General features: G+C 43.1%; 1 protein-coding gene across 3 annotated transcripts in view; it reads right to left on the bottom strand.

The window, feature by feature from the left end:
• Window positions 1-15,186, bottom strand: part of ANKRD52 (ankyrin repeat domain 52) — a 235,565-nt gene that overhangs the window by 158,432 nt on the left and 61,947 nt on the right. For all 3 annotated transcript variants that reach the window (XM_033937117.1, XM_033937118.1, XM_033937119.1), the window contains exon 14: window positions 12,346-12,486. In XM_033937117.1, coding sequence (XP_033793008.1) covers window positions 12,346-12,486 — 141 coding nt within the window. The remainder of the gene's footprint in view (window positions 1-12,345; window positions 12,487-15,186) is intronic.

The raw sequence follows: 15,186 nt of genomic DNA, 5'->3' as shown, positions 1-15,186 counted from the left end.
CCCAATTCAAGGGAGCCCAACTGCAACACCTGGGTCAATTCCAACTTCAGTGGACGGATTGGGCCAAACAGGTGGACAACAAGAAAGTTTACAGACTAGTGAGAACTTTTCTACTACTACATCTTTAATATCACTGGAAAATCCTGCAGTGTTAACCCTGGAGTCTCTATGGTATTTTAGGGCTGGCTTGGTGAAGGCCATAAGCCCCAATCTTCAGCAAATTGAGAGGAAACTACTTGAACATTCTAAAGAGTTAAGATATGAAAGTTGAAGTGACTGCTTTTAATGTCTTGCTTCAGAAACATGACCAGGAAAAAATAACTTTTAAACAACTGCATGAGAACTTGATAAGACAATGTCAATCTTAGAAGAAAAGTGGAAATGCTTGAAAACAATTCACGATATAATAATTTAAGATTGATTCATTTCCCTAGGCTTATGTCTGTAACATCTAGGGAAATGCTTAAAAGATACTTACTAGAAATATTGGGATTTTGGAGGAAATGTTACCCCCATTTTCTCGTGTATATTATCTTCCTGAAAAAAAATCAAGCTTTAAAAACCTTACCAGATCAAGAGCCTTTAAATGTATCTGAAATGTTGGAAATATCTGATAAAGAGGCAGCAGTGCCATCCATTTTGATTATATTGGTAGCTCTTTCAATTGATAAAACCTGGTTGTTAAAACTTTTCTTTAAAAATAGGCAAAAAGAATTTATAGGTCTTAAAGCAAAAATGTTTCCTGATTTGACACAAGATTTGCAGAAGCGTCGCTGTGAATTTTTGTTGATAAAACCTGGGGTTACATCTTTGAGTACCACTTTTTATTTACAGCACCCTTGTAAATGTATTGTTTTATATCGAGCTGTTAAATAAGTCTTTGAGCCATGCCAGCTAACAATTTTTTTGCTGTCCCGCTTGGAAAAGGAAAAAAATCTGAGCCCTGTTTAAATGGAATATACACACCTTCACTCAACGCTATAACCAGTCTTAATTCTTATTGAATTTCTTTTGTTCTCGCTGGACTATAATGTTTTGGATGCTATTTGTGTACTTCAGCATAATTAGTCAAATTTATTCTTATTGTTAACAATGCTTATTATGATGGAATATGTATAATATTTGCTTTCTGTACAAGTTATGCTTGGTAATTTAAGTTTGAAAAACTAATATATAACAATAAAAAAGGAGGTACAATTTTTGCCTTTGTTAAGTTTAATAGTATGTGTTAAGAGAGCCGGTGAAGTTAAAGATAAGTTCGGGAACGTAGATTTTAAGCAATGAATTAATTGTATCTATTGATTGTCAGGTAGATCACACATTTTGGATAAATCAGGGAAATTTATCCATTGATTTTGTTGTCGAAAACGGTTGCTGGTCCAATTACCTTTATGTTGCCAAAGTTTCCAGCAGATAGAGGAATTGTTAATTTTAATGTCTTTATTATTCCCTATGGAAGTTGGAGCTAATTAGTTCTTGTTCCAAGGTTTATTGTGCAGTTTGTTCAATAATCCTGTTGAAGAGTGAGTCATCAGAAAGGCAAGATGATAATCGAAGATTTGGGAAATTGACCCATTTGTTTTAGAGCTAAGCGAGGTTGTTTGCCATTCCAAAGAAGTCAGTTAAAAGTTTTTCAATGGATTTATAAATGTCTTGTTGAGTTAGAATAGGAAGTATGCCGAGGACATAATTCCTAAACTAAATTATCATTTTTATAATGTCTGGTCTTTCCCATCAAGTTAAATTTAGTGGAGACCATTTCTGTGTATAATCCTTAGTGGTTGTAAGCAGAAATTCTGAGTTGCATTGTTTCTTCAGTAGATGAGCCAAAAAGTATTTCTAAATATTTTATCTTACAATACAACTTCTTATATCCCATAATTTTCAACAAAGAATCATTACAGCTTACAGCAAGATGGGTTACATTTGTGAAATAGTGTTACTGATAAGCAAGTTTAACATTGCCAGGTTAGTTTAAGGGATCTTGATGGGTGACCAATGAAAACCATAAGAGTCAACTATAGATTTTAAGCCTGGACAATTTAACAGCATTATTTCTGTCTTGCTATTGTTTAATTTGTAACCTGAGGGCAATACATATTGGTTGTATCACTAATATGAGGGATAGAGTCTGGAGTTACATATAACACAATGTCATCTGGTTTACAGAGTGCAGCGTGTTGTACAGGAGAGTTATATATCTCTTCTCTACTGATTTTGTTTACCTTATTCAATATGGCTCTCTGATACTCTGTGTACCACCAATAGGGACCCCTGAGGAAGGAGTGTTTCTTCGAAACACGGACCGTGTTGGGTCCAGTCCACAGATACATTGGGACCAGCTTTTTTAGACATACATCATTTACGCATTTTATATAATTTGGTTTTAGACTTATTTTTGTCATTTTAATAAATTCCTGCACTCTGTACATTTTCTTTCAGTTTTTTTCTTGTTTGCTCTGTTTAAATAGGAAATGCCATTCAACGCGGTCAAATGTTTTCTCAACATCTAGATAGACCAAGTCACTAGCTTTTTGGATGATTTGGGAGCTAGCGAGATTATATTGGCTAGTATCTAGTATTGTTGTTGAATATCTTCCATTCCTAATATCACTTACCCTAACCAAACTGGTTTTAAGAAGTACTTTTTGTAATCTCATTGCTAAACTTTTTGGCATAAATTTTTGCATCTATATTTATTAATGAAATTGGTCTGTAGTTGTGTATTTCTTGTGTGTTTTTGCTAGGTTTAGGAAGCACTATGATAGTGGCTTCTGTGAATGAACCCAAGACAGAACCTCTATTAATTATGTAAAATATTCATGAATGTATGGAGTTAAAGTATTTTGGAATGCCTTATAAAACAACTGGGAGTCTATCAGGTCCAGGATGCGTTAAAATTGTTAAAAAAAATAATCAATTTGCTGTATTACATTGCGTCAGAGGAGAAGCTTCCTCCCACACACACGCAACTGCAGGCAGCCTCGACCGGCTTGAGCAAGTTACTTTACTAATGCGCCGCAAAGGTAAGTGGGAGAGAGGGAGATTCTCAGGCTGCGCGAAGGGTGCTTAAGGGTGCTGAGGTGACGAGAGGGTAGGGTGGTGGTGGGGAGAAGACGCTGAAGGAAAATGGGGAACAGAGAGTGGGGAGAAGACGCTGGAAGAGAAGATAGAAGAATCTACCTTCAATCTTTTTTAAGATAGCAAAGTGGGACACGATTGTGAGGTTGTAGAATCTAGTGCCTGGTAGAGCTGAGAATGTTGGAAATGTAATAGTTGAAGTTGATGAGCAGCTCCTGAAAAAACTTTGCAGTCTACAGTGTCTAAGACTCTATGGTCTTTGCCAGAAGGATACAGAGAGGATGATTTAGAATGTTTAGTCTTATTGTGAACAGCTTTGAGTACTACTGACGTGTATGGTAATTGGGGGGTTTTCAAAAGCTGGGGCTGGCTGGACTTTGTATTTATTGTCCAGGCGTTTGGACACTGGCTGTGTGGAACAAGAATTTTGCCATATTTTGGTTTGAAGGCCTTGCAGAACAGAATGAATTGGTACTGCTATTGGTCCTTTTGTGGTATCAATAGCTTTGATAATTGCTTCAAAGTCTTTTCTGCCCATATTTGTGGATTCTGCTTCTATTGCTAGATCTTAAAGTATTTTCCGTAAACATTTGTGCGAGATCCTCCAAAGGAGGTTCCTATTTAGATAAATCTGGATCTTCTTGCTAGTCTTTGCTGGTAGAAGAAAGAGAAATATGTTGTTGTCAGTGGGAGAGATGGACTTCTTTGTTTGAAGAGAGATGCTGAGTAGATAATGTAGAGAATTTTTGCCAGTTAGGGTTTGATACAGGGCTCTGAGGTATAATAGAGGAAGCTGGTGAAGAGTCATGAGATGGAGGCAGGCAAGATATCGCAGGCTATTATATAACAGGAAGGGAATGGTAAAGGCTGCCATAAGATCTTTTGAAACAACTGCATGAGGAACAGTGCTGCTTCTTGTGTTACCTGAGGGTTATGAGGAGTCTATTCCTTTTGCCAGCAGTTCCCTTCTGTGACTGAAAAATTGAGTTGCTTTGGCGTTGACTGCTGTTGTCATCAAGCCCATCATGGGTCTGCCCTAAGCCTGAACTATTTTGTTGCAGGCTTCCTGACCCAGACTTCACTCGGCAGGATCCAGTATGTGTCTGGCTCAAGAAATCCACCTGCTACTCCTGCCACATGTGCCGATAACAAGTCCAGAAGATCTCTCTGCTTAGTCCAACAATGCTGAGACCTCCAGTGCCACCTGAAGACTCCTGATGGTTCACATATGCCACAGCCATGGCACTGTTTGAGAACTCACTGGTCTGCCTGCCAGGAGGACCCTGGAAGGAGAGCAGGGCCAAACAAATCATCTGATCCAACCTGTTGATGGGACCACTGAGCCTCCATTAAGGACCAACAACCCTGTGCCACCTGAAAGAATAAGCAAACCCCCCCCCCCAAAAAAAAAAACAATCCCAACAACAAAGAGACCAACATCCATGGAAGGAAAGGCAATGTCTGTGTTGGTTTAGTTGGGTTTTTAGTTTTGCCTGTATTTATAGCTGTTTGTTGAGTAGATCTGGGTAATGGGTACGAGCTTGGGAGCAAAGGCAGCAATCTTTAATTTTTTCTCTACTATGAATATTTTGAAATCCAAGATGAAGAACATGCCAACTGCAGGCACTCATATAAGTCTGTTGTGATTAGGCAAGACAAATTATGAACCAAGATTTTCTATGCTGGTGAATAGTATACAGACATAGGTTTTTCATTAATGATCTCTCAGCTGTGTTACTCAGGAGTCATATTTATGGATTTTACAATTGTTAAGATAAAATAAAGTGTTTTTAAAAAAATATATATTTGTTTAGAATCTGCATCAGGGAGAAACATGCCAGGGACAGAAAAAAACAGTTTCTGGGAGACTGTTCCATGCATCTACCACCCTTTCTGTAAAAAAGTATTTCCTTAGATTACTCCGGAGCTTATCACCTCTTAACTTCATCCAATGCCCTCTCATTGCAGAGTTTCCTTTCAAATTAAAGAGACTCGACTCATGCGCATTTACATTACGTAGGTATTTAAACGTCTCTATCATATCTCCCCCTCTCCTGCCTTTCCTTCAAAGTAGACAGATTGAGATCTTTAAGTCTGTCCCCATTCACCTTATGATGGACCACATACCATTTTAGTAGCCTTCATCTGGACTGGTTGCTAAGAGTCAGAATTTCTTGGAGGCATGCCCACAAGTGCTGGGCTGTAGGTATACCTCATTTGAGAATGTCCATGAACACCTCTCACCATCACCACCCTAAATAAAATATCCCTAGAAGTCCAGTGGATCCCTCTCTTCTCCTGTCCCCTCCCCACCCTGTCAAAAAAAATATCCCTGGTGGTACAGTGGTTAGGCCGCCCAGCCCTACCTCCTGACTTTCCTCACATATTCTTTTCTTTAGTGGTAGTGGCAGGATGGATGCCTAGTCCTCCTGCCTCGGGGCCCGCTTCTTTGAAATGGTGATGCCCTGCCCGGAGCAGCCTAGGATGCACTGGGAGAGGCCTAAGCACCATATAAGAAGTTTTCCTCCTCATATGGTGCTTAGGCTCCTACCAGTGCATCCCAGGATACATCAGGCAGGGTGCTACCATTTTGAAGAGGTGGGCCTTGAAGCAAGAGGAAGTAAGCATCCCTGAGCCAAACCAGGAAAGTAAAGGCAGGGGTTGCATACCAAGAAAAGAAAATTTATGTTTTTAAATCCAATAACACTGACTCCTTTATATCCCCCCTTTACAATACTACAGTACAATCATACATAGAGAGAATTATAAACAAACAATCTATGAAAATAGAACATATTCTATGCAAAATACCATGTCAACCCCCAAGGAATTCCCCCCACCTATACCAACTAAATGGACTCAGCAGAACTTCCCAGAGAAAGGCAGCAGAAAGCCAGGAGAGTTGGACTCGTACTCCCTTAAAGACTGCGTCCAAAGCTTATATGACCCTTGAGCAAGAAAATAAATTTCTGCCCCCCCCACAACAACCCTCACACATACTACCACAACCATTCACACCAAACATTCGTTCCACATGGAGTCCCCTTCTTATACTGCCCAAGATAATCTCAAGCCTAAAAAGAATTAAGTACTTAACTCCTAGCCCTAGCTGCTAAAGATTGAATATAAGAATCCTAAATTTGCAGGAATAGTTGTTAGTTGTTTCCGTTTGTAATGAAGATAGGCATGTTTTTTTCTAGACACATCAAGTCATGGAGGCGATTCCTCCATGCCCAAAAACAGGGATTGGCCAATTGCATCCAAACACTAAGGATTTTTTTTTCATCAGGACTGCAGCTTTCCTAACCAATGGTCCCTATCAGATAAACAAAAAGATTTGTATTTTTCTAAAAGAAGACCTGCCAGGGACAACAGGAGAGAGTGGGCAAAAAGGCGTTCCAAATAGCGTAAGGTAACTCTCCAGAATGCTTTTATTTTGAGGTAAGACCAAAAAAACATGATCAAATGAGTTGGTACCCTGTTGGCATTTGGGACACACTGGAGTATCTAATCCCCTGGCCTTGTAGACCTGCTCTTGTGTAAAATAAGCACCAATGCGCCACTTTGTATTGACATTTTTTAAGTTCTACACTCAGAGAAATTCCTGGTATACGTTTAATCAAACAAGAAAAGTCCAATGCCTCCACAGGTACACCCAGGTCTCGACCCCAGTGAAGCTTCAAGGCCCCATACTCCCGTAATATGAGCACAATGTTCCATGCAACACAGACACCTATAAACCATTATCCAAAACTTGGTCAAAAAGTCACGTAATTTAGACCTCCTCAAGCTGGATCCAAAAGGAGAAACTAGGGTTGTCGGTACCCAGTGGAAAACTGGGGGTTATCTTGTAATGACAACTGATCAGAAACCTGTGGATTACGCTGTAGCAATCGCACCAGTTCCCTCCAAGTAATTCGTAAAAACCTAAGAATTGTGCTAGCTCGCAGTTCACAGGGTACATCCCTAGAGGGAATCTGCATCAGGGAGAAACATGCCAGGGACAGAAAAAAACAGTTTCATAGTTTATGAAAATATAACTCTACTATGTAAGCTCATTGTTCTGGGCACTGCACGGAATCTGCTAATGAGCTCATTTTCATTTTAATATTAATGAGTTCATTAGCATGGGACTTTCAGTAAATGCTTCTATGCACAATTAAGCAGTGGCTGAAAGCCTCTATGCATTGGCCACAAAATGAAACGTTGCCACAAAGAATGGTATACTGGATAACAAACAAAGCACTGTGTGTTTGTGAGTGTTGCTATGCAACATACCATTATCTGTGGTTTACAACACATCAGACCCCAGGTGGTCATCTTTGCCCAAAATACAGAATGTGTCGGTTCCACACCACAATATATCTACTGTGTGTCATCGTTTTGGATTATTGAACTGCACCTTGTATATGAAGATTTTCTGAATAAAATTTGTACCAAGATCATTGGTTCCACAGTTGTTTCCCTTTTTGCTGGCTTAGAAAGACAGCCTGGACATTTTCTATTCCTGTCACGTGTGCTGCAGAGAGCACCTGCAAATGAGCTTCCACCCACTTGAACAACATCTGTACCTCCAGGCACAATGGGGAACTTCTGGTGCCTCCCTATCTGTTCACATAGGCTACCGCAGTGGCATTGTCGGAGAACACGCTGATCGCCTTTCCTGCCAGGGAAAACTCCAATGCTTTCAACGCCAAACAAATGGCTCTCAGTTCCAGACGATTTATGGACCACTTGCTTTCCGATGGCACCCACTTGCCCTGGAGCAGGCAACCACAGCAATGGGCCCCAACCAGACTAGCATCAATTGTAGGCATCATCCATGAGACGATTCTGAGGGGCATGCCCCTTGATAAGGCATCCTCCTGGAGCCACCATCGTAAGCTGCTCCTTGTCTCCCCATGACCAGGGAAGCTGCATCTGAAGAGAATGTGATTGTTGGGTCCACCTGGAAAGAAGTAACCCTGGAGTGGACACATATGCAATCTTACCCAGGAGACAACTTCCAGGGTGGCTGCCATCGAGCCCAGTACCTGAAGGTAGTGCCAGGCTGTGGGATTCAGCATTACTAGGATCTCTGCAATCTGCTTCCTAAGCTTCTGTTTGAGTGGCTCGAGAAAGATGACATGGCCTTTTGCTATGTCAAAGCGGATTCCCAGATACTCCAAGCACCGAGTCAGCTCTAGCTGACTATTCCTGAAGTTGACTACTCATCTGAGTGCTTGGAGGAGAGCCACCACCTGCTGCATTGTGTGAACGCCTTCCTCTCTGGAAGGGGCTCTGATTAGCCAATCAGCCAGGTATGGGTGAATCTGCATGCCCATCCTGCAAAGGCGAGCCGCTACCATCACCATCATCTTGATGAAGGTGCGTGGGGCCATGGCCAATCCAAAAGGCAGCGCTACAAACTGGAAGTGTCTCTGGAGAACATGGAATCTCAGATAATTTCTGTGATCCAGAAAAATGGGAATGCGAAGATATTTCAAATCCAGTGAAGCTGTGAATTCCCCTAGAGCAGGGGTGTCAAAGTCCCTATTCGAGGGCCACAATCCAGTCGGGTTTCAGGATTTCCCCAATGAATATGCATGAGATCCATTTGCATGCACTGCTTTCATTGTATGCTAATAGATCTCATGCATATTCATTGGGGAAATCCTGAAAACCCAACTGGATTGCGGCCCTTGAGAAGGACTTTGACACCCCTGCCCTAGAGCCACCACCCAATGACTGACAGAACATCTCTAAGTGGAAGCACAGAACTCTCGGTGCTGCATTTACAGACCTCAGGTCCAGGATAGGTCGCCAGTCTCCTGTGCCTTTCTTGGGCACTATGAAGTATCTGCCAGAGCCCAATTCTTCTTTGGGAACTGGTTCTATGGCATGAATGTCCAAGAGTCATCATACTGTTGCTCAGACCCTGGCCTCCTTTTCTAGCCATCCAGCACAGAAGTTAAAGAACAGATCTGGAGGGGGGCAAGAAAACTTGATCTTGTGCTTCTCTCAAATAATGTCCAGGATCCAGCAGTCTGAGGAGATCTGTTCCCATTCCCTCCAGAAATCCATCAGTGCCACCAACGTGAGGAGGCGGGGCAGACAATCTGGCATCATTGTGGCTTTTTGGTGGCTGCATTACCACGTGACCCCAAGGGCTGTTGGTGTCTGTAATTGCCAAATCGCTGTCTCTACTCTTGGAAAGATCTCTGGGAAGAGGAACCAGCGAAGAACTGGCGGGATCTCCAAGAGGAATGAGAAGTGCCGCTGTCACCCCTGGTGGAACATTGAGGTCTGCTAACTGGTAGATATTTGGGCGGCGATCTACAATGTTGGGCATGAGGTTGTCCAAGCTTTTGCCAAAAGCATCTGCCCTTTAAAGGGTAAACTGCTTGGGGTAGCCTTAGAGGTTGAATCGCCCACCCACTGTCTAATCCAGAACATCTGGTGGGCAAAAACAGCAAATGCCAATATCTTGCTTATGAAATCATAAAGAGCATCTGGCACATAGTCCACTCCTGCCATAATCATGTGGGGACAGATGTCCTTCAGCTCCATAGAACTGCACCTCAACCTGGTGCAACAGGCCTGTGCCACAAAGGAGGCAGCCATTACCACTTTGATATTCAAAGCTAGTGCTTCAAACTGCCTCTTAAGGACCATGTCCACTTTGCGATCCTGTGCATCCTTCAACTTCATCCCTCATTCATTAGGAAGGGAGGTATGCTTGGTCACTTGAGCTACCATGGAATCCACCTTCGGCTGAGAAAACAGCTGTTGGAATTCCAGAGTCATAGGGTAAAGCTTGGCATAGCTACCACCACCTTTAGGGAACCTTCTGAGGATTCCCATTGGTCAGTGACTAACAAGGTGATGTCTGGATAAACCAGAAAGAAGATAGTCTGTGTGTTTGTGCCACACATGACAGAACACTGGGAGGTGGAGGGCTGCTGAGGGTCCAACTTCAATTCACAGAGTGTGTCCAAAATAACATTTGAAACAATAGTGGACTTGAACAGACAAATCACCGAGGGATCATCACACTGATCGAGTGCAGCCACAGCCTCCTGACCTCCAGCCCTGGACAGGGATCCCAAATCCTTCAAGGACGCTGATGAGCCTTGAGATAATAAAGGCATGGAAAGGGACTTCCACAGTCCTAGACGTGCTCAGATTGGTCACCTACGCTTGGAGCTGGCTTGTTCCAAGGCGGGGAAGCCTTCTTAGGAGGGAAATCTCCCCTGTGCCAGCAATGGAGCACTTGCAGGCAGCACAGCGCTGAAAAACCCTGAACAGGTGGCCTCCAAGACTCCTGCTGGACCTCTGACGGGTTGTTGGACCTCCGCTGCCTCTACATGCTTGCATTTTGCACACTCGCTAAGTGCGGCTTCTGAAGGAGATATCTTCCCTGTTAACCAGGTCTTTTGGGGTCCTCCCAATCTGGAGGACTCTAAGGAGGCTGAGCCCAAAACTCCCATTTCTTCCTCCTGCGTCCCGCAGAATACAGCTCTCTTCTGCTGACAAAACTGTGCAAAAAGGGCAATACAGGGGGAGATTGGCCTGAAGAATCCATTACAGGTGATCCCTGGTAAAAACGAGGGGTCCTGAGGCAGATGGAAGCTTTTGAAAAAAATGACTGATTAAAATCCAAGATGGCCACCGTCAGTAAAACCACATCAAAAACAGCCCCTGGGAGCTTCCCTGAAGTTCAGAAAAAGTGGTTTTAGAGGTGGGGGAACCTAACCTTAATCCAAGAAACTCTTAATTCTAACTTTTTCTGACCACCCCTATTTTCCCCATTGGGAATAATGGGAGAACTCACTTTGGCTTCTCTGGTGCCTTAGCAGCCTGCCTACAGGGAAAGCATTTCTGCCTCAGAAAACTGCTGGAAACAACTCCACCACCAGAAATCTTTTGGCGGATGGTCACGAGGACTCTGGCTGAAGACTCCAAACCCCTTCCCCCCCCCCGGTAGAGCCATGCAACGCGACAGGGAGAGTATACATAGCTGGCTTCCTGATATCCAAAGAGTTGTTACACAGGGGCCCCACAGGTTGCACTCAAGATTCTGATTGCTCGGGAGAGCAAACTACTAGGGGTACGGACCCTGCGCTTCCGATGGATCACAAAGCAGGCTGGCTCCACAGGTACTCTAAGAGACTAGTCTGCATCCTTTTCCTGGCAGAATGACCCGAAGAAGGGGACCCTCTGGGCACCAAAGTCACACAGTAAAAGAGAACCAATGGACAAAATACCCAAAAATAATAAAATGAAGCAGAACAATCAGAACACATCATCTCAATTCACTTGCAGAGGGAAAAACTGAAGAGGGAGCTATTCTCTATTTGTGAAGGGGAGGAGTTGAAAGATACGAGTGACACCCTCCTGCAAAGTTCACAATTAATGGAAGACAATAGCTGGGATGGGGGTATGATAGAGGAAGCCTTTGTGAGGCAAGCATATGGAGCATGTTTCATAATATAATCCTTTCTTTTTTTTTTTAAATAAATTCTTTATTCATTTTTAAAACATACAATAAGTGAAATACAGAATAAATTAATCATTTTACAATAGACATCATTTAAATTTTTCAATATTCATACATATTAATACCCCTCCCCTATTCCCACCAAATCTTTTCCAACCTTGTTTACCTCCCACCCCCTCCCCTCCCTTCTTAACAAAAGCAATGTTTGGAACTGCTCCATTCAAAATCATCCTCCAGAGTCAGCTGAACACATACATGTAGAGAGGAGGAAAAATTCAAAGAATCATGCCCTACATGCTCTAAAGCAGGGGTGTCCAACCTGCGGCCCATGAAGTATTTTGTGTGGCCCCGTCGAGGGTGATGCAGTGTTTCCTCTGCTGCCCCGGGTATTTACCGTCTTGCCGGCTCCCTCTTCTGTCTTGCTGCAGCATTTGCATGTTTGTGCGGCCCCAGAAACATTTGTTTTGGCCAATGCGGCCCAGGGAAGCCAAAAGGTTGGACACCCCTGCTCTAAAGTCTCCAGCTTCCTTCTCCTATTCTTCAGTAGCTCCATACACTTGGCCTAGTGTTCTCAGAATTGTCCCCTTCCATTCAGAACCAGTCACACACGTGCCTCTTCACTTTTCCTTTCAGATGAAAGGATTACCAGCTCAGGCTAAAGATCTGCAGAACAGAAAAGCCTTCATGTGAAGCCCAGGAGATCCACAATGAAAACCATAGAGAACCCACAACAATGACAGATTCTCACACCAAGACAGCATTTTAATCCCTCTCTCTCTCCTTACCTCCGGTAGGTATCAGAAGCAGCAGCGTAATGTAAGGGGCTACATCCTTTACAGTCTGCTTCATTAATACTGGCTCCGGCAGTGAGCAGGGTCACTGTACACTGATAGCTACCATTAGCAGCTGCATAGTGCAATGGAGTCCTGCAAAGAAATAAAAAGTAAAGCTAACACATGCAAAAAGAGAAATGAGGACAGTAGTTATTTCAAAAGGACATAATATACCTAACGTAAACCTTGGAGTTGAAGAGAATAAACATAGTGAACTAAAACATCTCGGTGTTCTCCCTAGCGTGTTTTAGCTAGGCGCTCCGCCCAGCTAATTTAGGTGAGCGCCCAGCTGTCATCTCACTTGACATTGCAAAATGACAGCCACAGAGCTACCTTTTCTACTCTCGATAGGCTAGATTGCGCGGAGACAGGCTTGCTACGGGACTTAGTGATTGCTGAGCGTTTCTCTCTGATCCTAGGCTAACGGATTTTCTGTTTACGTGCATGGGTGTGCGCAGTTGCAGTGCTCTATTTATTTATTATTTTGTAATTTTTATTTCTATTATTCAACAAAATTTTACAAGAATACATCTTGTTACATTAAATACAGGAAAGAATAAACAATACAGAAGTATTACAGATTCATACTTATAAGAATAATTTTTCCTTTCTTAGACCACCATAATAATGGGAAGGTCAATCGAAACTTTTTGAGAGAAATTTAACGAGTAACTTAATTAAACGATTAGGCTTTATGTTCTAAACACCAGCTATTAATTTCTATTTTCCCTCAGTCCTTGATGATTTTCTTTACATCCAAGAATTCCTTCAGATGATTAGGAGAAAAAAATGTATATTTAACTCCCAAATACCTAACTAAGCATTTACAGGGGTATGCTAACAAGAAAGTTGCTCCCAATTTTATAGTATCTTGACGCATAGAAAGAAATTCTTTCCTCCGTTCTTGTGTAGTCTTTGCGACATCAGGATATATCCAAACTTTTTGCTCCCCAAATAATTTCTGTGAATTTTTAAAGAATAGTTTCATAATCATATTCACATCTTGTTCAAAGACAAATGATACTAAGAGCGTAGCTCTAACAGTATCAGTAGTAACTGTTTGTTCAAGAAGAGCAGTCACATTTGCAAATTCTATTTCATTATTTTCCCTCCTTATCTCTTTCTCAGTCTCGTTTTCTCCTTCTTGTCTTCCGGGTATCTTCTTATTAGGTAAATAGTAGATTTTATTTATAGGGGGAATACAATTAGACGAAATCTTTAAATTTTCAATCAGGTATCTTTTTAATAAGTCCAAAGGCAATATACCCGGAATTTGAGGAAAATTTAAAATACGGAGGTTCAAACGCCTGTTGAAATTTTCAAATTGCTCCAATTTCTTATTTATAAGGAAACTATCTTTAATTGAAGCCACCTTGAATTGTTGTAAATGCAATATATCCTCCTGCATCTGCTTAGTTTGAGCACTAGAATCCCTTTTCATTATTTCCACAGTTTCAGTCAACGAGTCCAATTTTTCCACTATGTTTGTTACCTTTTCAGATGATTTTTCCATTTTTGACTCCATTCGCTGAAGCAAAGACCAGATGCTTAGAAGAGAGACCTCCGTCGGAGAGGACAAATCCCCCTCTCTCTTGTTGGCTTCCATCAGCAAACTTTCTCCAGACTCTGTGCCCTCGTCGGGAGACCCCGCACTTCCACTTCCGGGATCGGGTGTCTCTCGCCACATCGTTCCGGCAGTTGCTGGACACGGAGGAGTGTGGGAAACCGGAGGAGACAACGATGTTTCTATGCCCGAAAGGGCAAGCGACTCCCTCTCTTCGCCGCCGCCCAACACCGGGCTCTCCACTCCGGATATTACTGGTGCCGGAGGAGCCGAAAAGAAGCTTTCCATTTTTAGCTGCCGGGGGGTAGACGCCAGGGCCGGCGAGGAAGGTCCCCTGACCACCCCTTTTCTCTTCGGAGGCATAAAGAAAATGAGGTAAAGAATTCAGGCAAAAGCCAAAGCCAAACGTGGAGAGATCTTAACGCGTCTCTCACAGCTCCTCACATCGCCGCCATCTTGACCTATTTATTTATTATTAGTGCGCGGGGATGTCAAAAATGGCAGCGTTCTCGCTGGAGCAGAAACTCTCCCGCCTGGAGGCGAAGCTGAAGCAGGAAAACTGCGAGGCCCGGTGCAGGATCAACCTGAACCTGGAGATCAGCTTGCAGCAACCCCAGCCTAGTAAGAAAGGAGGAGCCAAGAGGCCCCGGAGTGGGGGAGGGGAGGAGGAAGGAAAGAACATTGGAGGCTTAATTTACTTCCTGTCACGGCACACGCATAACGGAGGCCTCGGGGAGGGGGGGGCTGGAGTCATGGTATGAAGAGCTGCCAAGGTCTCTCGGGTCCAGTGGGTGGGGGAGACGACCTGTGCCTAGAGCAATGTCGGGGGGGGGGGTGCCCATGCTGTTGGAGCCCATAGTGCAGCAGGGGGTTAAGGGCATTCAGAAGTTCCCTATGTTCTCCTCTCTGCAACTGGGAGGCTTGGCAGCACTGGGGACTGGCCTTGTTTCAGTCAGAGAAGTGTTTAAATGCCTCCTTCCCCCTCCCCCCCCATTGAAAAGACTTCAGAAATGTGGCTTTTTATAAAAATTCCTTTCTTATGTATTTGGGGGGGGGGGGGGGGGCTGTTTGAGGTTGGGTTGCAGTGGGAATGGAGAAGGAAGTAGTTAATGGGAATGGATAGCTCCTTCCTTTTTAGGACCCACACACACACAAAATATTTCTGATGACCGGTGCAGTTCACTTTTGTATAGTGTGATGTTGTCTGTTTTCTGCTCACTGATGGTTTT

Source organism: Geotrypetes seraphini, chromosome 3 (assembly GCF_902459505.1).
Source record: "Geotrypetes seraphini chromosome 3, aGeoSer1.1, whole genome shotgun sequence".
Taxonomy (NCBI): Eukaryota; Metazoa; Chordata; class Amphibia; order Gymnophiona; family Dermophiidae; genus Geotrypetes; species Geotrypetes seraphini.
The sequence above is the reverse complement of the archived record's forward strand: the minus strand, read 5'-3'. Positions and strand labels throughout refer to the sequence as shown.